This window comes from Simochromis diagramma, unplaced genomic scaffold, assembly GCF_900408965.1.
Source record: "Simochromis diagramma unplaced genomic scaffold, fSimDia1.1 OVJJ01000365.1, whole genome shotgun sequence".
Lineage (NCBI taxonomy): Eukaryota > Metazoa > Chordata > Actinopteri > Cichliformes > Cichlidae > Simochromis > Simochromis diagramma.
Genome location: NW_024387230.1, coordinates 894,391 through 921,898, shown reverse-complemented (window position 1 = coordinate 921,898; position 27,508 = coordinate 894,391). Strand labels below are relative to the sequence as shown.

The following is a 27,508-nucleotide window of genomic DNA, read 5'->3' as shown; positions in this document are numbered from 1 at the left end:
GTGTGAAACTTCAATAATTTTGTCACTTTTATCAACAATGCGCTGCAGAAACATCAACATCTGTCTGTCTTTATTTCTGACAGATTTTCAAATCTGAGATGGAGCTGGATGAATTCATTCAGAAGGTGCTGCAGACATTTCCTACACTGGACTCAAAGGTCAGTGAAAGCATCTCTCAGCACACAGAGGTAAACATGGACATATGTGATGCTGTCATCCTCCCAATGATCACAGACCTGTGCACTTATATTCCTGCAGTTTTGTCCAGCAGCAGTTTGTGTGTCATTAACCAAACACAACTTTGAAATCCTACCACTGCAAGATTGTTGACATCATCCCACAACACTTAATGTTGTTAGCATCATGCTACATCAGCTCCCTTATATTTACATAATACAGCTTTAATGTGACTGGTTGTGTTTCATTATTGTGTCTTAAATGTAAAAAACTCCAGAGGGTGAAACAAGCAGCAGAGAACCTGAAGGCTGAGCTGGAGATCAGAAGTCGTGAGGTTTGTGTTTCCATAAACATTATGAATTTGTTGACTGAATTTGTAGAATAAAAGTGCAGGTGATAGGAAATATAAATAACTGCAACTTAAATGTTTACTGAAGCTCAGTATTTGACGCAGAGTTCAAACTCCCTGTTGTAATAACTAATAATAATTAATATAATAACTATAAAATATACATATAAAATATAATGTTGGCCATATTATATTTACATTACCAAAGTGAGATGACTTTAGCCTCATGAACAACATTAGCTAATTGTTATTTACTAACTAATCTTAAAATGACTGTTCAGTACAGAAATGAAGCCCAACAATCATGTTTTACAGTCCTGTGGTCTCAGTCTCAGATACTTTAAATCACACAGAGCTCATGTAAAAACAAACAAACAAATGAAAAAAATATGTTTTCATTCATTTCTGTGAAACAGCTGTATGAAACGTTTCCAGTTGTTAGTATCATGGTTGCTAGGCAACCTGGGCAGCGCTACGGAGGCTAGACCGTCCCATTTCACAAGCCTACAAGCCCCACCCCTGCTCTACAAGGATCAGCTGAATGGCCCACAAGCTCATATGAAGAACTGAAGAACATATGATAGAACTGCCAAAAAAAAGCCCAACAATAACATTTTTAAGTTATCTAAGTGATTTATATATATTTAATAGGGGTGCAACGATATTCGTATCGATATTGAACCGTTCAATACAGTGCTTTCGGTTTGGTACGCATATGTATGAACAATACAAAATTTTTAATTTATTTTATCAACTTTCCTTCTGACGATGCTGTCTGTGTTGAGCGCTCAGTGGATCTGCGCTCGACAGTGCAGCCTAGGCGGAGTAGTTGAATGCAGATTCACTGAGCTAAGGGCAAGCTAGCGAGACAGAAGCTAAGCTCTCCTTGCAGCATGGCAAATTGAACCCTCCCCACCCTCATTCATATCTGGCGTTTGGAATTATTTTGGTTTTCATGTGACGTATGACCCTGAAGGTAAGCGCTTCATGGACTAAAGTAAAACAGTATGTTGGATGTGCCACGCAATGCTCAATTACATGGGTGGGAGCTAGTGTGTTAGCGCAGTTAGCTCGTTAACGTGTTGGCCGTCCAGCCCCATGCACTGGGCGATCCGCGGTATCTCGTTAACGGAGATTTGCCGTGTTGTGGCGTTAAGGTCATTTCAACGGGATTTACGCTGACAGCACTAGTGGGAACACAATGAATATGACTGCACATTTACGCCGACATCATCCTAGTGCAAAAGACAAGTGGAAGCAGACAACAAGCACGCATGCTACAAACTTTACCCGAGTCATTTAGACAGCCGTTAGCACATGAATCTCCTTATGGGGACCTGATATGTTTAATATGCTGTTGAGAATATAGCCCAGAAGAAGCGGATAGTATAGCTTTTATTTTGGAAAGAGCCATTTCTCTGTAATAAACTCTCTTTTCCAAAGATGAGTGATTCCTCAATCAGATACAGGGCTCGCAAAATCGCTAGCCCGACGTCCTGGGGCTACCAATTTTTCCAGTCGGGCTACCAAAATCTATCTCTGCCCTGCCCGTCGGGCTATCGTAGGAAGGAAAAATATATGTCGATGCTTTTGCATTCTTTCGGAAACGTAGCTGGGTAATTATGTCATTGGCATCGGTGAGCCGCTGTCAATATGTGACATATTGAAATCCCGTTTGAATTTGCGCTTGTTTTTTGCTTTCACTTTGCAATCGTGCGAACTGTGTATAGAGAGCGACAGCACTGATTGGTGAGTGATGATAATTTGTGCACCAATTCCTCTGACATCGTCTTATCAATCGTTAGCTTACTATGCAAACATGACAAGTGAAATCTCCCGCAGCAAGCTTAAACATATGAGAGGTTGATCGTGCAGAGAATCGCTGAGCTTATGTGAGTGCGTGTGTAAAAGCAGCAGGATATATATTTTAGTTCTGCTGAGCCAAATAAGACAGGTCAGGGTGAAGAAGTGACAGCCAAAGAAAAGCTTACCACAAAACGGAAAAGTTATGACAAATCAGACTATAAGGCAAAAAGAAAGTGCAGCTTTATGGTTTCATGGACAAAAGAATTTCTGTGGCTGCAATATGACGAGCTAAATAACCAGGGCTGCACATAAGTGGTCCACAGGTGCGCATTCGCTGTCAAAATAAAAAATGCGCACAAGATAAGAAGTTGCAACGCGTGTTTGCGTACATAAGATTTTCTGGAGGAGGACAGACATTTGTTTAGAACTCTTAAAGATGTCGAAGAAGCTCCTTTAAGCAATTACTTTGGTGTTCCTCCACCTACAAAGAAATGTCAGAAGAGTCCGAACCACAAAAGAAGCACATATTCTCGGAAAAGTGGTTGCAGGAGGTGAGCTGGCTTCAAACAAATGATGAACGCACAGAGATGTGGTGCGGAATGTGCCGTGAAAATCCCACTCTAGCGGACAAAAACAGTGCTTTTTATATGGACGCAAACGCGCGTTGCAACTTCTTATCTGGTGCGCGTCTTTTATTTTGACAGCGAATGCGCACATGCGGACCACTTATGTGCACCCGTGTAAATAACATAATGTTCTGCCGGGTGTGTTGTTGGTTTTCCCACAATTTCTGAGTCGACAAGCGCCTTTGTTACTGGGACCAGTCATTTTAAGAAAGGCCCCCATTAGAAGCCACGAGAAATGCAAGAAATGCATTATTGCTCAGTCTGCAATATCTTTCCCACAACAAACACCAATTGCAAATAACATACTAAAAATAAACCTGAAAATCAGTTTAGAACAGCGTACTATGTTGCAAAGAGTGAACTACCACTGGCAAAATTTAGCAGTCTTTGCAAACTTCAAAAAGCAAATGGCCTAGATCTTGGTTCCACTTGCCTCTTACCCGTGACTTCAGTGGAAATTTCAAATTCAGGATCTGACACAGACGGATTCATGTCTTACACAGTTGTTACAAGTTCATAGAAATGTCTGTTCAATTAGAACCAAGTATTTGAGTTGATGATTGTAATTTTTATACAATGTTGTAATTTGTTTTTCAACAATTTTTGGATTAATGTTTTGTTTCCTTTATAATATTCCTTTACAATATTCCTTTACAATAATATAATTATTATTATATTAATATTAAACATCAATCCAAAAATTGCTCTCTTTTTTAATCGGGGTACTTAAATTTATTTTGGGCTACCAAAAACGGAAGAGTCCCTGCCCAAAGGGCTACCAGGGACTTTGAAATTTTGCAAGCCCTGAGATATATTTTTTTTTTATTACTTTTTTGTTTCAGCAACATTAAATTTAAAATCTGTACTTTTGAGTTAAAATATATATTTATAATTTTAATAAATGACAAATTAAAAAGGCATGAACATTTTTTTTTGTATCGAAAAAATATCGAACTGTGACGCCAAAGTATCGAACCGAACCGTGAATTTTGTGTATCGTTGCACCCCTAATATTTAACCTGAGTAGCGAAAGACGGCGGTGGGTTTGAAAACGATTTGCCGGGAGGCCGGTGTTCTCACCGGCTCTAGTGAGCCTTGCCCCCCGGCTAACTATCGAACTATCGAGCTAGTAGGTAACAGACGTCTCCGAAAACGTCGGAGCGCTTTTGAAAATATGTGGTGTCTTGATAAACTGAGCAGATATTTGAGGTTTACACAGCTACATTCTGAAAATATGTTAAACGTTTATTTTGTGACCCAGAAAGAACAATAAGAGTAATATTAAAACTAACCAGCTGCCGCCATTGTTGGAAACTGAGCAGGGCCGCGCTATGAATTCTGGGACAGAGGTACTTCTTCTTCTTCTTAACGGCAGCTGGCATCCTTGTACATGCAGTGCTGCCATCTTCTGTTTCAGGCCGTTATTACACTCTTAAATCCTACTACTGATTCCTCCATCTTTTGTGATCTTACAAAGCTTCAAACGACACGCCAACTATTAAATCAGTCGTCGACGATTGTGATAGTCGACGTAATCGTGACTAGTCGACTAATTGTGGCAGCCCTACCCACGCTACTGCAATTCTTTTTAAAAAAAGAAGAAAAAAAAAGAATCCACCCTTTTTGTCCATTGTCAGAGTGAATGGTTTATCAGTATAGGGCCATCCTAATCTGTAGCAGTGGTGGAGCGGGGGCGGGGGGGTGCTTACTGGGCTTAAGCCCGGGTTGTTTTGTCAGAAGCCCGGGGTCTTTTGGAGTGTAATTTTTTCATAGTTAGATGCCTGGCTGACTGTATGAAACAAAAACTACACACAATATTTGAAGCACATAGTGCACACTGTGGGATTTTACGACTGTGCGTAAATCCCCCCTGATATTGGTATGATCTGAGCTCAGACACTAAGCGACTGAGCGAGGGGGCGGGGGGAGCTGCAGAGATGGAACAAGAGCAGGTGAGACACTGATGCAAGTCAAATGGTTGTTTACCAAAACTATCACCGTATCATAGGTACACATGTATCTCGTACCTAGTGTTTCTTTTTAGGTTTGTTATTTTTCAAATTCTATATTTATTAAGTTATGCAGGCTTGTTTGTATTGCTGCATTCACTGCTTGTGGCTTGAATGGATACTGATGCTTAAATGTTATCACATCTTATTCCCCCAGCATTATATTTATTTTTTTGCCCACAAGTGATCTGTGATATCACCCAATGTTAATTTATCCAGACATTTTATTGCTGCAATATTTCACCATGTTTGGTTTTCATAAACTGGACATTTGAACTAGTTAATATAATACTTCTGTTTTGGACTTTAAGCTCCCTATATTGTTCACTTTAATCTCATCTAGTGTCTACTGTGAATTCATCCCCAGTAAGTCGTCACTTCGCCGCCCACAATGTTGTTAACATCTGCCCTCTGGCGATCAGCCCAAACCAGCTGTGTTTACAGAACGTTTCTCTGTTGAAAATAATTTGACTGTAAAACTGATTTCTGAGATTTATGAAAAGAAAGTTCAAACCTTTGCAAAGGGACCAATACAACATGAACTACTTGCACTTATAAATATTAACATCTCCTTATGGCAATTGTATGGATACAGTTTTTCTCTTCATTATGAACACAGTTTATATTTTTTGTCTTAAATCTTCACTCATTCTTTAGGTAAAAGAGGATAAAACACTGAATGCTGAACAGAAAAATAGAAAAAAGTCTCCCATCAAATCTGAGTATTTTCTTAGTCATATATGTAGAAATCTACCACAGATGAATATTTAGTTAGTTTGTTTTTTTAAACTGGTGGTGGTGGGGGCTTTCATCTGTTTAATTGATGATGTCATACCCGAGGAATTGTCCACACCTATCCATCAAATAGCCTTTGAGTCACTTGTCCACTTCCCTTCGGTCCCTTTAAAAAGAGGCTGTCACATGTGAAGAAAGTGTCCCTTCACCCAGTTAAGAGAAAGTCAACAGTCTTCAGTCGACCCAGGTGGCCTTCAAGGATGAGGACAAGGAGTTCCAGCAGCAGTGCTGTTATCAGGGGAGATTTGTGTGACCTTGGCAGGCCTCCAGCTGGCGCCAGTGGGGTAGCCGCATGAGGGAAGATGGTGGTTGTTTTGGTTTAGTGCGAACAACCGCATCCAATTTTTTACAGTTGGTCTAATGTCCATCACTAATCACCACAAAACAGTGTGAAGCTTCAGTGATTTTGTCACTTTTATAAACAAAGCACTGCAGAAATATCAACATCTGTCTTTCTTTCTGACAGATGATCAGATCTGAGAAGGAGAAGGATGGAATCATTCAGAAGCTGATGAGAACATTTTCTACAATGGACTCAAAGGTCAGTGAAAGCATCTCTCAGCACACAGAGGTAAACATGGACATATGTGATGCTGTCATCCTCCCAATGATCACAGACCTGTGCACTTATAATCCTGCAGTTTTGTCCAGCAGCAGTTTCTGTGTCATTAACCAAACACAACTCTGAAAGAAGCCAAAAGGTTTATTATAATGATTATTTCTCAGATAGCTGCGATATGAACTGTGGTCTACCCCAAGGCAGCTGCCTCGTTCCACTTCTCTTTTCAGTTTTCATGAACGATCCGCTGTATGTCTTGGGCAAATCTCATCTTGTAATGTACATCGATGTTTCCACCATGTTTAATTCATCTAGTGACAACTTCGAATTGTCCAGCTTATTACAACAAGACTTGCTGAACGTGTTTTACTGGATAAGTAAAAATAACATGATTCTAGTTAATCTAAACCTAAATCTATGTTAACTGGAGACTGTAGACTATGTTTAGTCAACAGTCCACAACTGATTCTCTTCATAGCTGGATCAGTATAAGAACAGGTCACCCAGATTAAACTAATTGGTGTTACTATAAATCACCACCTCATGGACTCAGCATAGAGACTCTGTCATTAAGAAAATGAGACAGGCCATAGCTGTGGTTAGGAAATGCTCCTTCTAAATAAGATGTTATTAATGCACGATCGAATAGATAATAAATGTTTTTGGCTTCCAGTACAAACTAAATTACACTTTGGCTTCTTTTTATTAATAAAGAACGCAACACTGTTAAACACATCACATTGTATCGTATGAAATACAGCAATGAGCAATCACTATTGTGGAAGCTAATGGGGTTCCTTATATATAAGTAAAAAAATAAAAACACTTAATGTTGTTAACATCATGCTACATCAGCTCCCTTATGTTTACACAATACAGCTTTAATGTGAGTCTGGTTGTGTTATTATTAGCGTCATTAGTGTTTCCTAAACATGAGCGTTTCTGCTCTTTCTTCATGTAACATTTCACCTGCAGTGCAAGAAGAACAATGAAACCATCAAACAGCTCGACCAGGTGAAACAAAGAGCAGAAAGCCTGAAGAAACAGCTGAAGCCCCAAACTCATGAGGTTTGTCTTTCCATTTTTCTATAATTGAATAGAATAAAAGTGCACATCAGTACTTACTCACCAGCAGACTTTACAGTATAAACGAAAAATAAACAAATCTAAATCTAAGGGTCTAAATATATCATCTATACATGATCTTGAGGCAGTCTACAACCAAACCTCAGTCAGTGTCATGGTAAATTTTCTGTGGGAGGCAGAGTTGTGGACTCTAGGGCAAAACTGTGCTGGAAATAGTTTTATTGCTAAATTCCCAGAAAACAGTGACGTGAACATGAACTGGGAACTAACTCTTTGAAATACTACTACAGAAACTTTCTAAACAGACAAGACACACAGCGAGACAGAGCTCACAACACCAAATAGATGAGACACATACATCATATACACAAGAGGACATCAGGGCAGAGAGGAGACACCCGGGGAACACAGCTGGACATGATGCACACAGGACAGGAGACTGAAATAAAACAGGAAACATGAGAAACACACACTGAGTGCAAATGAGACGGAGAGACGTGACTCGGGACCAGAAAGGCAAATAACAAACAGAACTAGACACAAGAGGACAGGATTATGCTTTAAAGACGATTAAAGCATAATATATATGAAACCACTAAACCAAGAACCAACATAGAATATTCAAACATTATAAAGTCCAGAGACCTGGAACCACTGTGTCACTGACTCAGGACGATGACAGTCAAAGCAGAAACTTCACTTCTGGCGTTTGTGATCATGCAGAGGATCAGTTCTGTTTCAGCTTCTCGTTAAACTAAAGCTGCTGCTTCACTTTACATACATGATTTGTTGGCTTTGTGTGATGGTGCTGCTGTCATAGGCTGATGGAGAGGAGTAAACGCTCTCCTGTGTAAAAGGATCGTTCCTGATCTGATTGTCATTCACATGTTAGAAGCAACAAGTTTCAGTTTTCCAGTTTGGAAAGTCTCCTGTTGGTCTCAGTAGAGAGCATTTCTTCCTTCTGCTCTTTCTTCATGTAACATTTCACCTGCAGTGGACGGAGAAAACTGAAACCATCCATCAGCTCCAGCAGTTGGAACAAGCAGCAGAGATCCTGAAGATTCAGCTGGAGTCCAAAAATCAGCAGGTTTGTCTTTTCATCATAAATATTCTGAATTTTCTGACTCAGCTCTTTATGAATAAAATAATAGTCCAAATCAGTATTTACACACCAACAGACTATTTAAATAAATAAATAAATAAAACTAAATGTAAAGGTGTAAAATATATTTTAAATATGAATTTAGAAGCTACACATGCTGCTGTTGATCTCAGTGAATAAACAGTCACCTTCCTCCCGGTACAGGGATTTTTAGATGTTGATGAAAGAGGATGAAACACTTTACAATCAACTCTTCACTAAAGTAGAAAATGTTTTCTAACTTTGATATGTAGAATCTACCAGAGCTGAATATTTGGTCTAATGTAGATTTTTCTTAAACTGACAGCATTTTGTGTTGCTGAAATTTGAGTTTATTTCACATTAAATATTGATGTTATCACACACCTGATCAAATAGCACCAAGTGGAGGTGAGATTTAAAGCTTCTGTTTATTTTTACGTTTGATGTGATTAACTGTGTGTGAAGAGACAAAGAAAAGAGTGAGAATATTGAATATTGCACATTCATTTCAGTAAACTTTATATCGGCAGCAATAATAAAATTTCTTTCCACTATGTTTTTATTTATTGTTCTGATTAAAGTTCATAAGCTGAAGCAGCGTAGCGCCAACCCTCAGCAGTTTTGGTTGAGTTTAGTTTTTATGAGTTTGTGACTTTACATAATTTAGATTCTTTACATTTTATCATTTATCTGTTTCTATAGCACATTTCATTACAACAGCAATGTTGATCAAAGTGCTTTACAAAAATACAAAATAACTAGTAAAATAACTTATAATATTAGTACCAAACATCAAATACCAAATAACTCTCATACTCTATTAAAAGCCAGTGAATACAAATGTATTTTAAGATAAGATCTAAAACGATTGACAGTAGGAGCCTGTGTTATGTGTAGGCGTTGATTATTCCACAGTTTAGGAGCTACGACCCCAAACGCTCAATCACCTCTGTGAACCAGCTTTGAAGTCTTTTAGTTCGTGTCAGAAGACGAGCTGCAGCATCTGGACCAACTGCAGTCTTGCATAGCAGGTCTGGTTAACTCAAACATTTAAGGAGTTCCAGTAGTCCAGCTGGGTTGTAACAAAAGCATGGATCGTCCTTTCAAAGTTTTTAAAAGATAAAAATGATCTCACCTTAGATAAAAGCCTAAGTTTGAAAAAAGGCTGCCGTACAACTGAGCTGACCTGTTTTCAAAGGTGAAATTACTGTCAAATACAACCCCAAAATTTTTGGCATGTGATTTAATAAAAGGCTAAAAACTGTGCAGGTTCAAATGAGAGTTTCTGGGATTGCCACGTAGTTCAGAAATTATGATTTCAGTTTTGTTTTCATTAAAATTCAGGAAGTTAAAGGCCATCCAGGCTTTGACTTCACAGAGAAACTGAAGTAAGGGTTCTAGTGAGGCAGAGCAGCTTCAGTTCAGTTGAAGAAAGATCTGAGTGTCATCGAGAAATGAATGGAAACAATATTATATTTTCCAAAAAATAGACCTGGAAGCAGCATATTAATAGATAATAAAATTGGCCTTAGTGTAGATGCCTGGGGAACACCACAAGTAAGGGGAGCTGAGGAAGAGATAAAATCTCCAAAGCTCACACAGAAAGTCCTGTCAGACAGGTAAGACCTGAACCACTCTGATGGAAGGACCTTGATGCTGCAATGCTCCAATCATGACATCGAGATGCTGTGGTCAGCAGTATCAAAGGCAGCGGTCAGATCCAAGAGCAAAAACAGAGCTGAGTCTCCTGAGTCAGAGGTTAATAAAAGATCATTAAGAACTTTTTAAAATTTAAACCAGACAGAAACCTCTCAAGAGCACATCGTCCATTTACAAAAGATTGCAGCTGAACAAATACAATCTTTCCCAAATTCTTCATAGGAAAGGAAGCTTTGAAATAGGCCTGAAGAGGAATGGAGATTAGTTTTTTAAGTACAGGCTTTACAACAGCATGTTTAAAACAGGCTGGCACAACACCTGAACTAAGACTGCTGTTAAAAATCCTTGAGATGTCAGAACTGCAGTTTTCGTGCAGTTTTTTATCTTATTGATTTTTTTTTTTTAAGTAATAGAAAATTGTTCCAATTATTGTTGGCACGATAGCAGCTAAAAAGCTTGAAAAGTGTAGAATAAAATCCTTGTGATATTTTGAAGGTTCAGCTGCAACACCAGAAGTTCAAAACTTTATTAAGAGTCACTTAAGAGTTATTTGCAGGTGAGCTTCATCCTAGAAACAGCCGCCAGTCCACCACCACGCCTACTCATCGTCAGCATGGTAAGATATTCACAGTCTGAAGGTAAAGGTTCAGTAAAACAGCTGGACTCACCGGCTCTCACAAGCTTTGATCCAGTTCCTGATTGGTGAAGAAGTCCTTAAGAATTTATTTTTAACAAAACTTTTAAGTTTTCTTTGCTAGCGATCAACCATTAACGAGACTTAGTGGGACCAGTGGCTCAGCGGCTGATGTGGATGCCCGACCTATCAGCCGTAGGTTCTGAGGGTTTACTTCACCCTGTGAGGAAGGGGAGGATGCTGGCGTGGGGTTATTGTAGTAAACCCAACAAGAGGTGTAAGCCATTTACAGAGAACACCAGTAATCGAATCCAGTCGGGATAGCATGAAGTGTTTTTGCAAATCATGCCAAGGTAGCCTTCATTTTCACTAATAAGCCAATGCATTTTACACGGCACCTACGACGCTCTCTCAGTTGAAGTACAGTTCAGTTCATTTTTATTTCAAACATGTGCATTCACAATCATCACAAAATATCATTCCATTCATTTGTTTGAAAAGGAGTAGGCAGAAATATACCCTTATTAGTCCCTACCCCCTCAAACAGAGACCAGCTGGAACTCCTGACAGGATTGTGGGGAGAAGGTTCCCTGATATCCACGACTGCAATAAACAGGTTTTAAATAAGAAGATCTTTTAGCCAGGGGTGTTTGGCGATTATATACAAGCAGGAAGTTAGCATTTTTAAGACAAATAATAAATAAAACACGTACAGTCTGTATCATTAAAGTAAGAGGACACAATGGTTGGAAACATGTTGCTCACAGTGTGAAGCTTCGATAATTTTGTCACTTTTATAAACGAAGCACTGCAGAAACATCAACATCTGTCTGTCTTTTTTTCTGATAGATGATCAAATCTGATGAAATCACTCAGAAGTTGATGAAAATATTTCCTGCACTGGACTCAGAGGTCAGTGAAAGCATCTCTCAGCACACAGAGGTAAACATGGACATATGTGATGCTGTCATCCTCCCAATGATCACAGACCTGTGCACTTATATCCCTGCAGTTTTGTCCAGCAGCAGTTTCTGTATCATTAACCAAACACAACTTTGAAATCCTACCACTGCAAGATTGTTGACTTCATCCCACAACACTTAATGTTGTTAACATCATGCTACATCAGCTCCCTTATATTTACATCATACAGCTTTAATGTGACTCTGGTTGTTTCATTATTGTGTCTTAAACATGAACATTTCTTCCTTCTGCTCTTTCTTCATGTAACATTTCTCCTGCAGTGGAAGAAGAATACTGAAATCATCAATCAGCTCCAGGAGGTGAAAGAAACAGCAGAGAAACTGGAGCAGCTGGAGAAGAAGAATCAGGTTTGTGTTTCCATTATAAACATTTTGAATTTACTGACCCAACTCTCTGTATGAATAGAATAATTGCACACATCAATATTTACTCACCATCAGACTGTACAGTATAAATGAATCAATAAATCTAAATCTTAGCATCTCAATTATAAAAAAAAAAAATCCCAGATATATACATGTAAGAATATAAGAAACAACAGTGTGCATGCATAATAAGGTTGATTCTGTTCATCTGGATGTAACGTTTTCAGTGGGAGAAACATTTTGTCACTCATCCAAGTAACTTCTTCAGTTTCAGCTGACTGCAGGTTTCCAAACCTTATAAACCGTAGATTTATATAATTAATTAAAAAATCAGCAGAACTGATGAACAATGGGCTGTGTGTGCATATTATTAGTAATGGAAGTAAAAGTAAGTTTTAGTTTTAGAGACTCTACATTGAAACTAAGATATTTCCTTAGTGTTAATTACAAATATTAATTTATATTATCCAGCTTATATTTACATAATACAGATTTTCTTTCCATCTTTAATTGAACTCTTATTGTGTTATTAATATTGTGTCTTAAACATGAACATTTCTTTCTTCTGCTCTTTCCTCATGTAACATTTCAGGGTAAGACAGATAGTAAAATCATCAATCAGCTCCAGGATGCGAAAGACACAGCAGAGAATCTGAAGAAGCAGGTGGAGTCCAAAAATTGGGAGGTTTGTGTTTCCTTTATACTCAATGAGGATTTGCTGACTCGGCTCTCTTTGGTAATACAGAATACAACAGAATAGCCACATTATTGTCATTCAGAACATATACAGTTAGTGTCAGTATTTACATCAAACTGTACAATATAAATTAACATTATCCCACCACACACTGATTTATCATTATTATTGAGTCCAGTTAGAGAAAACGTCTTGATGCAAAGATCCATATGATCATAATGTCTCATTATTTAGTGTAAACACACAGTCATAGATAAAGGGAAACCTCTGTTCAGTTTTTGGATTTTGGTTTATCGTTGGCTGATCTGTCATTATGGAAACTGTATCATTTCAACAGTGACCGTTTATTATATTAACAGATAATATGTGTCATAAAAAAATCACAACAATTACAACAACAAAATTTCAACAATTATAACAAAGTTAGACGGTGCATAAATTTAGGAGCCCCAACAGAGATATTGCATCAACACTTAATTGAGCTTCATTTGCAAATATAACTCAAGACACCTCAGATAGCCTTTGATGTAGGGCTGCTCAATTAATCGAATTTTAATCACGATTACGATCTGGGCTTTCAACGATCATTAAAAATGAATGAGCCGATTATTAGCCCCTCCCTCATTTATCCGCGACACCTTAAAGGCCGGTCCATGAAAATATTGTCGGGCATAAACCGGTTTGTGGCGCAAAAAAGGTTGGAGACCGCTGATTAAGAGGACCCGAGGGAAGCTCGGAAAGTTATTTGGAGAGGAGAGTGACTGCAGTTGGTTGAAAAGAGAGGTAAAAAAAAAAAAAAAACTTCAGTGGTGTTGCACACTATTTTATATTATTTTTTAAAGTCATTATTCAATACATTGTTATTGTTAACCCTTTAAATCTGGTCAGAGCAGCACGCTCTGTTTTGCGTAACTATTTTTAAATCCCTGTAGAACCTGAACCGTGTAAGCTAGCGCAATAATTGGTTTTGCATATGAAACCAGAGGAGTTGTACTTACATCTTATGCCATCAGCTTGTCCTAGGTCACGGTTTCCTTCCACATATAGCTTTGCAAAAATTGCATAAAAAGCGCTTGCAGGAACAAAAACATAATATTCCAGAAACACGCTTTGCCGATCCGATCAGCTGTTCGTAACACTTCCCACTTTGAAAAAGACGTCAGCGCGAACTATCACATGTCCGACATTTCCTGGCCGAAACCGGAAGTGATGTCATTTTTGCGGAAATGTAGTTTTTTACTTGTAGGCCTTAAAAACCTATACTGGAGTTTTTATAAGTAATGTTTGAATTTTCTGAATAGTTTCTGGGATGCTTAGAACTCGAATTGCACTGCTGGAAATAGTTTATTTTGATGCACCTGCTGTTTTCTTTGCAAATTTGCATCATAGGATTGCTTTTTCGTTTTTCCTGCAGTGTATATAAAAATTGGTGTATCTCCAAAATAAAACTATGAAGACACTTAAAATAAATTTCCTGTTGTTGTAAACTATTTTTTGCAACTTTTTTGTATTTAAAGTTTTGAGGGATAAGCCTCTTAAATTTCTCGAAGTAGAAATATATGTAAAAAAACAAAATAAAAACGATTTTCAATTTTTTTGTAGTTTATTGCACTTTTTTGCAATTAATGTAGTTACTATGGACTTAATGCATACATATTATTAAAATATGGGCTATAACAGTTGTATAGCAACTTGAAATGCTCCCACAAATGGCACTACAACATGTAAAAAAATAATATAAGCTCTGGCGGACTTGGTTCTATGGTAGGTCTTAAAGGGTTAAATAAATATCGTCAAATAATCGAGATCTCAATTTCAGTGAAAATAATCGTGATTATCATTTTTGCCATAATCGAGCAGCCCTACTTTGATGAGTGTCTGGATCCCAGATGAAGGCATGTTTGATCCTTCTTCCATACAAAAAAGCAGAAAAGCATCAACAGCCTGCTTCAAATCATCCCACAAAATTTCAATGACATCCAAGTCAGGGGAGTGTGGTGTTATTCTTCCACAGCACCGTGTCAATCTGTCTCATCTAAATGAGCTTTTATAGAACCAGCGATTCAGTTTGTGGTGTGAGTGCAGACAGGCCTTCTTTTCATTACCTCCCACACATATGTACAAATACACATCTTCAGCAAGATGCTCTGCAGGGTTTTGGAGGTGATTCATTCTCACAGTCCGCTGCATATGCAGCTCCTGTACTTTTCTTGGCCTGACCTGAGTTCAACCACAGCTGTGCCTGTACTCTTCTATTTCCTGATTACTGTCCTTATAGATGAAACTGAGTTTAAACCTCTGAGAGATGTTTTTGCAGCCTTCCCCTGAACCACAGTACTGACAATCTTTGTTTTCAGATTTTTTGAGAACTACTTGAGTGACAATGCTGTCACTGTTCAGTGTCAAAGAGAAGCTTTAAAGTTTCCACCTTAAATACATTTTCTTATGATTGGACATGCTTGCAAGTAATCAGTATTGACCAGTTCCATGCATTCAAATCAGTAAAAATACAACGATACCCAAATTGTTGCACAGCCAGCTTTTACAACTGACTCCATTCTGTACGTCTAAATACTGCTTCACTAAAAATAGATGTTTGTGAAACACTCCAGTACTCAGATGTAGGAAATGAGGAGGAAATGAAATACATGCCACTGTTATCTTTTTGTTGAATGAAGAGTGAATTTTTTATGCAGGGAGAGATGTTCCCAGATGTTTTCACATGATTGTTCATTTCAAAACCTTTTAACACATAATTCAAAAACAGTTTTTGGTGACACAACATAAAACTGAACAGATATGTATGTGTGCCTGCTGAAATTCTCACCATTCAAATATGAAAACTGCCCACATTTAGATTAAGTGCTTAACTTCGGGAAAAATTCATTAAAGAGATAAAACGCTTGAATTGTTCCTTTTCGGTTTAAATCCCGACTGAACAGTCTCAACTTTACAGAGAAATCTCAACACTGGGTCCACATGTGGTCCCTGTTCTGCCTGATGTCTGATGTAGAGGATCAGCTCTGTTCCTGCTTTTCATTCAGACAAAAAGCACTGCTGTTTCACTTACATGCATGATTTCTTTGCTTTGTGTGATGGTGCTGCTGACATAGGTTGACAGAAACGAGTAGACACAAGAGGAAGTTTATTTTTATTCTTTTATTGTTATTTTTGATTGGATTAACTGTGTGAAAAGATAAACACAAGAGTAAGACTATTGCAGATCTTCATTTCATTTAAGAGATGCTACAGTATCCTTATAAAAGTTGTGGTTATATTGAAATTCATAATTATTCTTTAAATGTTGACAGTAATAAGAAATGTGCTATCAGATGCCAAAGTAAATGGGACCATTATTTGTTGTGGTTCAAGACAAAAAAGAGCACGTGATAATAATAATCAAGGAGCTCATTAAATGTCAGTTAAACATTTAAAAATAACTAATACGAAATAAACTAATCTAAATAAATTAGGATATTGCAAAAGTGATTAGAAGAATATTTCCATTAAAATATACTGATGTTTTCATTTCTCTCTGCTATTTGGAAAAGATGCTCCAGGCTGAGAAGACGAGGAATGATGAAACTGACAGAAAACTCAAAGAGGTAAATCTTTTCACCCAAAGCGTTTAGCTGCTGTCGTCTCTCTTTTATCTCTTTGTATACAATCCAAATTTGGAATTTCTTCACAAACATTAATTTTTCCAGCGCAAAAACATATTTCAGTTCATAGCTGTGATCTTTTTCTTCATCTCTCTTCTGTCCTTTAGTTGGTAAAGCAGCTCGAGGAGAAGAAGAAAACTGAGAAAAATCTCAATGAGGTAAATCTTTGTCTCCTGCTATTATCTGTTTTCTACGTGTTCAGGTTACAATCACACATGAGAACAAACCTCAGACACCAAATAACTGTTAGTGAAGCTCAAGTTTGTTCTCACTGTTTTCAAACTTGAAACTTAAAAACATCATCAAACCCTTTATATTTACATAACACATGTTTTAATTTATTTTGAACAGATTTTTTTTTCTTTAGTGAAGTTTGTGATTGTATTGTTATATCATGTCTTATAAAAGAGCACGTCTCCAGTCACGTGTCCTCTCACCTGCTGTTAGAGAAAAAGTATTCATACTTAAACAATCAGCTCTAGCAGGAGAAACCCTGAAAAAAGTCCAGAAATCAGGGATTTCATCTCTCTGTTATAATCCTGCTGAATTTTCTTCTAAACATAAAAATGCAAAAATGTTTCAAAAAAAGACAAATGCTGAAAGTCATTAACTTGGATATTTAGCACACAGAAAATAAACATTTTAATTCCAGTTCATTGTTTTATCTCTGAGCGCACTCTCCGTGTTTTTGTCTAAGGTGACGACTGCACATTAGGTTTATGAATCTTTAAACTGGATCCATTTAAACAATAAAGGTCACTGCCCCACAGTCTGATAGAGGAGAAGTTGCTCACACATCAAAGTGAATTTAATTTGACTGAACAGATATTCTTACTGTGTGACTTCTAATTGCTGCAGTGTAGAAGAGACTCAGCAGTATTTATACGTTTTTTGCATCACACAATTAATTGATGCACACTGATCATTCAGTAGTTTTAGTAAGGTGCAGTTTAACAGCTCACACATTTAAAATGTTTTTGGCAAGAAGAAATTGTAAGGAAACTTACAAGATACTGCACAACCAGAGGCTTTCAGCTGATTTCAAACCAAATCTCAGATCATAACCTGCTGCTGTTTATGTGATCAGCACAGGTTACCATAGTGATTAACCAGGTAAAAAGACAGAAACTACTGTGACACAGACACTCTGACTTTAATGTAGACATGAAATATTAAACTTTGGAGCCATCCTCTCAAAAACTGCAGACAGTGTTTAAGCAGATTTAACTCCGTTTGCGATGCTGGAGTATATAGGTGTTCTCACTTATAGTTTGTTAGACCAGCGGTCTCCAACCTTTTTTGCGCCACGGACCGGTTTATGCCCGACAATATTTTCACGGACCGGCCTTTAAGGTGTCGCGGATAAATACAAACAAAATAAAACTAGTACTGGTACCGAAAAAAAGAAGATTTATTTTTAAAGACCCAGGAAAACCGAGTTAATGATAAAAATGATAACAAAATAACACTGAAAACTGATAAAAACCCTGAAAACCATACATTTCACACCTGAGCCTCAACTCTCTCCCGGTACCGGTCCGAGGCCTGGGGGTTGGGGACCTCTGTATTAGACCATGTGTAGATCCATCTTGTACGAGTACAATATTACAATATTAACGGTTTGTTTGGTGGGTTGGAGCTAATAGACATTAATTTGTGTTAGTTAACTAGTGAAAGAACCTAACTAATAATCAGACTAAGGGGGCACTTTCGTACTGCCCATAGCTGCAGCAATGAGATTTATGTTAAGAAAAACAAGGATCTACTGCCCACATTCACTGTCTGTCTCTGAAGCAGTCAGTGGTTCTTCAATTATAAAACAGGAAAATCCACCTGTTAGCTTTAAGGTTTGCAGAGCACTTTAAGCTGTTAGTCAGGTGCACAGGCAACCCGTTCTCACTCCCAAAGCGTAACATTTTACGCTAGGTGACAAATCGTCACCATATTACGTTTTCGGCTACCCACCACGTTCCTAAATGACGACCTCGGAAAAAGAGGAAATATGAGAACCGTCTGGACTGAACCTACACATGTTCGCTCTTTTTCTTCAAATCGCTTAGAAACACGCTATTTAACATCATTAAAGTCCTGGTTCAGGTCAGGAATAAGGTTATGGTCAGGGCTAGGGATAAGGTTAGGTTTAGGGCTGGAATACAGGGCTGGAACGTCTACTACCGCGGGAGCGTCATTGCACTGGATTCCAGCCATAACCCGCCACGCACCATAAGAACGCCGAAGGTCTCCTTTCGCGTTCCTCAGGAACGCCGCGGGACGTGACAAAACGTCGACATGTTACGCCTCGGGAGTGAGAACGCTCTGGCACAGGTGGTTCACCTGACTAACAGGAGTTAAATGGAAATTTAAATGTGTCTCTGGAGTTTTTGTTTTTTTTACATCAGGCCAGTTATATTTAAGTATAAGTGAAGCTGTGACTGGAGCTTTAGTGAATTGTGGTGAATATAGTGCAAATCTGGAATTTCTTTACAAAAATGACTTTTTTCCTCCAAAAACATCTTTCAATTCCTTTTCATAGCTGTGAGCTTTTTTTTTTTTTATCTCTCTTCTGTCTTTCAGTTGGTAAAGCAGCTCTAGGAGGAGAGGAAGAAAACTGAGGTAAATCTTTGTCAAATCAATCACCTGCTATTATCTCTCTTTTCTACATGTTGTATATAACTGGTTACTACATGTGCATCACTATGGATACATTTCTTACTGAAGCATGATTGGGAATTATTACACTCATCATCTTACACTCACCTTAGATGTTCTTTGGTTTTATTGCTAAAGATTAATTTTCTTTCCTACATCCTTTAATTTATTTCTTTAGCCATAGCAACTTAGCCATCTACTTACATTTTTAAATCATTGTTTACCCTGCGGCCCCAGATAATCAGAAGAAGGATGGTTGGACATTATTTTAAGAATTCTGCTCTGTTTGGTTTGTTTCTTATCTCCATACTTACTGTTGTTAATTCCTCATACTCTGTGGGATTTATCAATTTTCTGTTTTAAAAAGTGCCTTGAGTTTCACACAGGCTTGGTTCTTCTTTTTTTATTGTCAGAATAAACTTCTGAGCAGCCAGTCTGTGTTACTTTATTTATTTTATTTTCTCATCATTCTAACAGCATGAATATGATGAAGTCCTAAAATAAACCTTTACTCTCATAGTCACTGAACTTTATACTTTGCTCTAAAGAAACCAAACTAATATAACAGGGCTGTTGAGGGTGTTGGGACAAACACTTTAAGGCAAGGCAAGGCAAGGCAAATTTATTTGTATAGCACAATTCAACAACAAGGTGATTCAAAGTGCTTTACAGAGACATTAGAAACAAAAACAAATAAAAAGCACGATTTAAAATTGATTAAAACAAGCAAACAAACAAACTAACTAATTAACAAACAAACAAACTTAAAACTGTCTTCCAAGTTTACTGACTGTAGTTTTTACAGATCAATTGTATTTACACAAAAGAAGAACACTAACTGATCTCTGCCAACAGGTTTCCCGCAGCAACCGATTTAACTTTAGCTTTGGGAGATGATCCAATCAAAACTAATCCAGAAGTTGCTCAACATGTAACTGAAGAAAGAGGTCAAAGAGCTTCATCATGGAGAAACTTGGTATTAGTCACTGTCACTGATTCATGTTTAAATAATCAGTTGTTCAACTTGTAACACTTTAAGTGAAGTAAGCAAAAGCTCTTATCATCCATCTAAAATTCCCAAATACTAAAGTTCTTCAGTCCTTGTTCAGTTGTACAGAAAAACTAATAAACCTTATCAGCTAAAAATATGTTGAAAATGCACTGCAAATTTTTAAATTAATTTTATTTTTTGAAAGATTTTAAACTCATTTTAAGTTAATAAACCAACCGATCAATAAATAATTGATCAGGTAACAACTCCTGAGCTAAAGCACTATTCTAGGAACATTTGTGTGTCTGTGTGTTTAATATTGTTTTCATTTTTCTGTGTCCGACAAATAGAATTGTAATGTTGGTGTATCTGTGTTATTGTGATGCAAAAACATTTTTATATAAGTCTGAGTTTTAATGTTAATTGAAGTAAGAAACGGAAAAAAAACAATCTTGATCTTTTAAAAATAAATTTCTTATTAATAAACTTATTACTAAAATAAATAAAGTTCCAAAACATTTTGTCATTTTTCCTGTGCTGAATATAAACATATTGTTTGCTTCTTTCTTTTCTCATACATTATATTTTCACTGGGTGTCAGGCCACTCTTCAGCAGGGAACAATAGCCAGGCCCATATCTCCAACAGTCGAGTGCATGACACTGGGATTGTCTTTATATTTTTTTGTCATTTTTTTAAAAACAGTTAACAAATCTAAAGATGAACGAATAAAATGCAAGTAGTAACTGACATCCACGCCCCTTCTGTTGGGCACATTCATTTTAAAATATGTTAATATATATATAAGTTATTATTCTTGCCATGTTCACTATTTAGCTGCAGAGGATAAGCTGACATGTTTACAGCAACAATATATAGAATATAGAATTCTGAAGCCACAAGCTGACATTAAAATGATCACACTGAAGTATTTTAACTCTGCTGTGAACAAAGACACAAACATTTTCTCGAGTGGTTTGTATAAGAAGCTAAAATTACTCGAGTGTCTGCAGCTTCTAAAATCACCACATGCTGAGTAAACTGAGATACTGAGATGTCTTTAAAAATGCTCAGCAGGCCTGTGGTTTTAAACTCTTCTGTGCATGACAGAGTTTAACAGCAATCAGCTGAATGCTGCAGGAGAAAAAGGTTGCAGTAAAGAAAAATGAAGTCAAAGTATTTTTACAATATTTGCACTCACCTGTGCCTGTCATAGTGTAGCTCTTATGATTGTCCAGTTTTCTGCACTGTTTCATTCTCTAAATGTTAAAACTTCCAGAACATTCTCCATCAGTCATGAATTAGTCTTTATCTGCAAATACCATTTATTTCTGTGTAACACTGAGTTTTCCAAAGTGAAGTAATCCCACTAACAACAGCAGCAGAGCCACCATCACAATGGTGAAAATAGTCCTCAGCATTAGGAACACGTGGACGACAGAACATGAAGATGAGCAGGTCTCTCTGTGAAGTGCTGCAATGATAAAAATACATCTGCTGTAAAACAAACAAGGTTTAACTTTAAATAACAGAATGGGAAACTGATTAGCTTCACTTAGTTATACTAAGGTATTATTCGATACTCAATTATAATTAATTATGATTAATTCTAGCTATTAATGTCTTAATTAAAATGACTGAATTTGTACCTGTGACAGTAAATCAATCAATCAAGCCTTTTATTTGTCACATGCAAAGTTTACACCTGCAGTGAAATTGGACCCCCCTGACCATACATACAAAGACATGACATTGGAGGACAGGTAGTAATTTGGAAAAACAGTGAAATGTACAATGCAATGGGCAAGTGGAGGAGGGAAAAAAAGGAGATCTCTGCTTATACTGGGCTCCTTATGGGAGGTCAGCATGATAACAGAAAACAAAAAAGACTTCTCTGCACAGAGAGCACGAACATATCCACATCACAACACCATAAACCACATGACAAGCAACTGGGGTGGGTAAGGGGGTGAGAGGTGAGCCGATGTAGACACAGCCATCTTGCCAAGCGTAGAGTATTAATCCAGTGCTGGGTCTCAGACCTGCTGTCTGACCTCAGCCTTGGAGATAAGCATTCAAAGACGTTTGGAATCCAGGATGGGGGTTTGTTGGATAGGAAGGAACAATCCAAACAGAGTCTGTTATCAGGGAGAGAATTTGTTTGTGTTCAGCTCCAGCCTTGAAACCTCAGCTGGCGCCGATATGGTAGCCGCATGAAATAATGGTGGTTTTCCTTTAGTGTGAACAACTGCATGTCAATTCTACAGTTGATCACTGGTCTCTCAATCTCCCGTTGGAGACCGTGAGCTTCTCCAAGATCTTATCCGTGCTCCGTTCAATGAGCCCATTTCGAGAAGTCACGACTTGTCCCATCATTTCATTCACAGCGGGCAGCCTTGTGGGGTTTTGAACAGCTGATTCCACTTTCTTTAATCTTCGATAAGCCAGGGCAAAGTCAGCTCCAATCATCAAGAACCCTGTTATCATGGTTCCGAAAAGGTAGATGTCTTCAATGTCCTCGATCGACAGTCCCACCAGGCATATGACTGGGAAAGCACAGGAAAAACCAGATACACTGATTGACAAAAATCCATATTCTATGTTTCTCACAGCCGTTGATGAAAATGAAGTTTTTGAAATTGTCAAAAAATGTAAAAATCAGAAATCTTTGGATTGTAATGATATCGATATGATAGTGGTTAAAAGAGTCATTGAGGCTATTATAAAACCATTTACATACATCTGTAATTTATCATTTCAAACTGGTCGATTTCCAGACAGAATGAAAATAGCAAAAGTTATACCTCTATACAAATCTGGAAACAAACACCATTTCACAAACTACAGGCCTGTCTCTTTATTACCTCAATTCTCAAAAGTTCTTGAAAAACTGTTTAAAAACTGACTGCAAAAATTTATAGATAAACATGAACTACTCACCGAGAGTCAGTACGGATTCAGATCAAGCAGATCAACATCATTGGCACTATTAGATTCAATAGAATACATCACAAATTCCATAGACAAAAAGCAATATGTGGCTGGGTTATTCATAGACTTGACAAAGGCATTTGACACTATAGATCATGATATATTAATAAGAAAACTGGAACGTTATGGTGTCAGAGGGGTAGTTTTACATTGGGTCCGGAGTTATTTAGGTGACAGGAAGCAGTTTGTGAAATTAAATGGTGGTTGCTCCTTATGTATGGACATTGCTTGTGGTGTATCCTAAGGGTCAGTATTAGGTCCAAAATTCTTCAACTTGTACATTAACGACATCTGTCAAGTGTCCAAAGTATTAAAAATGGTTCTCTTTGCTGACGATACAAACATTTTTTGCTCTGGTGATGATCTGCAGAATTTATTGGAGGATATGACTAATGAAATAAGTAAAGTGAAGTTCTGGCTTGATAAAAATTAATTATCATTAAATTTGAATACATCTAAACTTATGTTATTTGGAAATAGTAGTTCAAATACAAATGCTAAGATTCAAATAAATGGTGCCGATATTGAAAGAGTCAGTGAAAATAAATTTCTGGGGGTAATAATAGATGAAAAACTTAACTGGAGAGCTCACGTAAGATATATTCATTCCAAAGAATCACGTAGCATTGCAATACTAAGCAAGGCAAAGCAAATATTCGACAGAACATCACGTCATATTCTATACTGTTCACTGGTTTCACCATACTTAAGCTATTGTGCAGAGGTCTGGGGCAATGCAGGTTATAGGGAACATACAAACTCACTATTTTTGCAGTCTGAAATATTGAAAATTGACGATCTAGTGAAATTCCAAACAGCACAAATTCTATTCAAAGCAAAAAATAAAGAACTGCCAAGTAATATTCTGAGTATGTTTTTTTTGAAAGAAGGAAGTTATAATTTAAGGGTTTTTTGTAACTTCAAAACAGGGAAGGTACGTACTACAAGAAAAGGCTTTTGTGTTTCTGTTCATGGAGTGAAACTATGGAACAGTCTGAATATGGAATTAAAGCAATGTCCAAACATAAAACTGTTCAAAAAGAGTTATAAAAATATGATCTTCTCGAACTATAAAGAAAAGGAAAATATTGAAATTAAGTGAATGTCTCTATTTAAAAAAAAATAAATTAAAAAAAATTATGATGGGATATTATAGTATATAGTATACCAGAAATCTGTTCACTATTTTTATTACAAATTATATCAGTAAGGAAGCTGACTAAATATTAACTGATAATTTATGGCAAAGGGGTGGGATTAAATAAGTGTATACTTCTTCCCACTCCCTTTCAACATGTAAATTAATCAGAACGTTTTTTTGTATGTATTTTGTTTAGTATTTTTTTCTCTCTTATTTTCTTTTCTAAATGTACCTGTATATTGTTCACATGTTGAAATAAATTACCAATCAATCAATATGACCCTCCAGTTCCTCCACCCGTCCATTGTGTATCCAGCGGGGAACGTCCCTCCAGGACACTCGGGTTCACTCGAGCCCAAGCTTCTCGTTGAGAAGAGGGTGTCAATTGCATTCAAGGACCAGTTGATCAAATCCATAATTCCTCTTTTAGGTTTTAGATAACAGAGCATGAGACTCTTCCAGGGCAAAAGTAGAAAAGCAAACGAGACTAGACAAGGACACGAGAAGCCAAGCAGGAAATATAAGGGAGAGGAGAAAAGTACGACCCCCTTTGTCAAGAGCCAAACTAGAAAAAAACAACAAGCTCTCTGGCGATTCTCCAGTATTAAACATCTTACACTTGTAGAGTCCTTCATCAGACCTGGAAACTTTGTGGATGGTCATCTCTCCTGTGTAGCTGTTCCCGATGAGGAAGCCGTCTTTATAGAAATCAGCTGTGAGTTTAGAAGTCTTTGTCTTGTTCCTGCAGCGCAGAGTCACATTGTTTCCCTCCTCGACAGGGACAACAGGACTCTCTAGGACGACAGAACCAGCTGACAACAAGACTTTTTATCTGATACAGAAATCTGTAACATTTCAAACCAAACAAGCAAAAGACTGAAATAATAAGTGGAATAATTTTAGTTAAAAGCTGCCATGGTAACAAATTTTTGGCCTCATTGATAGTCACTGATTTTAATGTTAATTTTTATTAATAGTAAATAGGATTGAACATTTGAATAAATTCATTATGATTCATTAAAATATTTAAGTTAAATGCTGTTTACAATAAATAATCACAATAATAGTTCAGAATACTGTAGCTGTTAGAGTTGAATTGTTAGATGTTAGTCATTTTTATGTTTACCATTTGTACAGTGTTTTAACTGATGAAACTCCACTGTCCTTCCCCCCCCAGATTCTCGAGGTTCTGGTGGGGGCTGTAATGTTTTATTGCAGATACATCCTATCTGGAAGATCTGCTTCTTTTGATGTAGGCTTCCTGCGTTTACGACCCTTTGGTCAGCAGGAGGTCTGACACACACACACACACTCACACACATTCTTACAGAAGTTCACACATTTACATAAAATGCTTTGTCTTAGAACCAAGGGGGCGTGGCTTTGTTCTGACGTGTTTTGTGTGAACTGTCTCTCAATAAAAGGTAGCAGGAGGAGGTCAGATCTGGGGGTCATTTTCCTGGTGGACACAGACGAGGCCTCCCTTGCGCAAATAATTGATCGATCGACTGTCTTGTTTTCTTCATGATGAATAAGTCTCTAGAATTAGCGGGGTTTGTGGAAACACAGACCCAACAGTAGCTATAGATACAAATAGAACATTTTTATGTTAGAAAATGTTTCTGAATGACATAAATCTTTTCATAATAAAATATCTCGGTGACTCGAGTGTTAAACATACGAGTTATTGTGATGTTGACACTGATGCTTTTCTCTCCTGCTCCAGTCTCACACCAGTATTCACCGCTGTCTGTTGCATAGGCTCGATGAATCGCACACAGTAGTGTTGGTGAGCTCTCATCACACGCTGAAATGAAGGCCTCAGTATTTCTGATCCCTTTTAACTGAGAAGCTCCATCAAGACCCTCACAGTGAAAGAAGACAGACTCCAGTTCAAAGAACTGCAGTCTTTTTGGGACAATGCGAAACACAGCATCTTAACCAGAAAGAGATCAAATTTAGTTAAGGTACAGAGTGAAAGGACGATCCAACCTTTTCTGTGCTAAACAAAAGTTTGTAGACAAAATCGTGTGATTTAAGAGAGAAACTTGCTCAGCTGCTTACCCCTGTTTTCAACATGTGTGGTGATGGGTTTAGATTTTGTTATTGTCATTTGTATTAAGAAATATTTAACCATATATGCTTAGAGGTGTATAATCATTTGTAGATTGAAAGAATGTCTCATCCTAGGAGGTCTGTAACAACTCTGTGTAGCATAAAGAGGGGAGTGCGTTCACTCCTCTACAGAGTGTTCTCCAGAAATGCATATACTATTATATATTGTACATATATTTATTAGTTTCAGATGTAGCCATTCTTGTATTCTGCTTGTTTACATTATTGTATTTTGCACAACTCTGTTGCTTGTGAAGCTCACACACAAGAATTTCACTCACATGTGCTGTACCAATGTACCTGCACATGTGATGTGACAATAAAAGTGATTTGATTTGATTTGATTTGATTCTGGCATAGATTACACACCTCCTAGGAGAGGTCGTATTTTCTCTTTGTTGATATATGTCATAGCAAACACACGTATATCTCTTTAAGTATAAGAGCCTTTTGTTCAGATGGACCCGCTAGACTCCTGGCACCAGCTTTTGGGGAGTCTTCACAGGGTCACATCTTGACCTCACACAAATCACACACACACACACACACACACACACACACACACACACACACACACACACACACACACACACACAGTATTCTTTGTTCACATGTATACCTATGTAAGATGTTATATGTTAATGACCCTATGCATATTCATGTAACCACAATAAAAGGAGTGCTATGGGGAGCCTGGCTGAGAGTCTGACGGAGGTCAAGTGGTGGGACGACGCTTGACCCCAGGCAGGTCTCCCTCATGCATGAGTAAACCAGAGAACTTTGGTGCCTTGTGTCTTGCTTTTTGCTGCGTAGCAAATTGTCCTTAACGTTCCAGCGAATAGGTTTATGCTACAAACCTATCATGTGGCCTGCAGAATAAATACAAGTAACACTGAAAAATTAAAGAATTTATCAGCCAAAGAGTTTGTTACTGCAAATATAAACTCAGTTACAAATTAACTTCTGCACATGATCTCCTGCTGAATATTTATAAATGATGACATTTCAACCTGTCAGACATTCAGTGAGTATTTAATGCAAACTCCGACAAGATTGACTAAAATACTGTAATTAAATAAGTTTCCAATGTT

General features: G+C 37.5%; 2 protein-coding genes across 2 annotated transcripts in view; one reads left to right on the top strand and one right to left on the bottom strand.

The window, feature by feature from the left end:
• Positions 1–20,328, top strand: part of LOC120746829 (chromosome partition protein Smc-like) — an 86,296-nt gene extending 65,968 nt beyond the window's left edge. Inside the window, exons 13-24 of the mRNA XM_040052328.1 lie at positions 84–188; positions 455–511; positions 6,229–6,333; positions 7,297–7,389; positions 8,402–8,494; positions 11,673–11,765; positions 12,068–12,154; positions 12,765–12,857; positions 16,421–16,474; positions 16,639–16,689; positions 19,106–19,144; positions 20,036–20,328. Coding sequence (XP_039908262.1) covers positions 84–188; positions 455–511; positions 6,229–6,333; positions 7,297–7,389; positions 8,402–8,494; positions 11,673–11,765; positions 12,068–12,154; positions 12,765–12,857; positions 16,421–16,474; positions 16,639–16,689; positions 19,106–19,123 — 849 coding nt within the window. The 3' untranslated portion in view covers positions 19,124–19,144; positions 20,036–20,328. The remainder of the gene's footprint in view (positions 1–83; positions 189–454; positions 512–6,228; positions 6,334–7,296; positions 7,390–8,401; positions 8,495–11,672; positions 11,766–12,067; positions 12,155–12,764; positions 12,858–16,420; positions 16,475–16,638; positions 16,690–19,105; positions 19,145–20,035) is intronic.
• The window catches only part of LOC120746870 (butyrophilin subfamily 3 member A3-like), a 310,219-nt gene that overhangs the window by 73,623 nt on the left and 209,088 nt on the right, over positions 1–27,508 (bottom strand). The gene's annotated exons all lie outside the window — the stretch shown is intronic.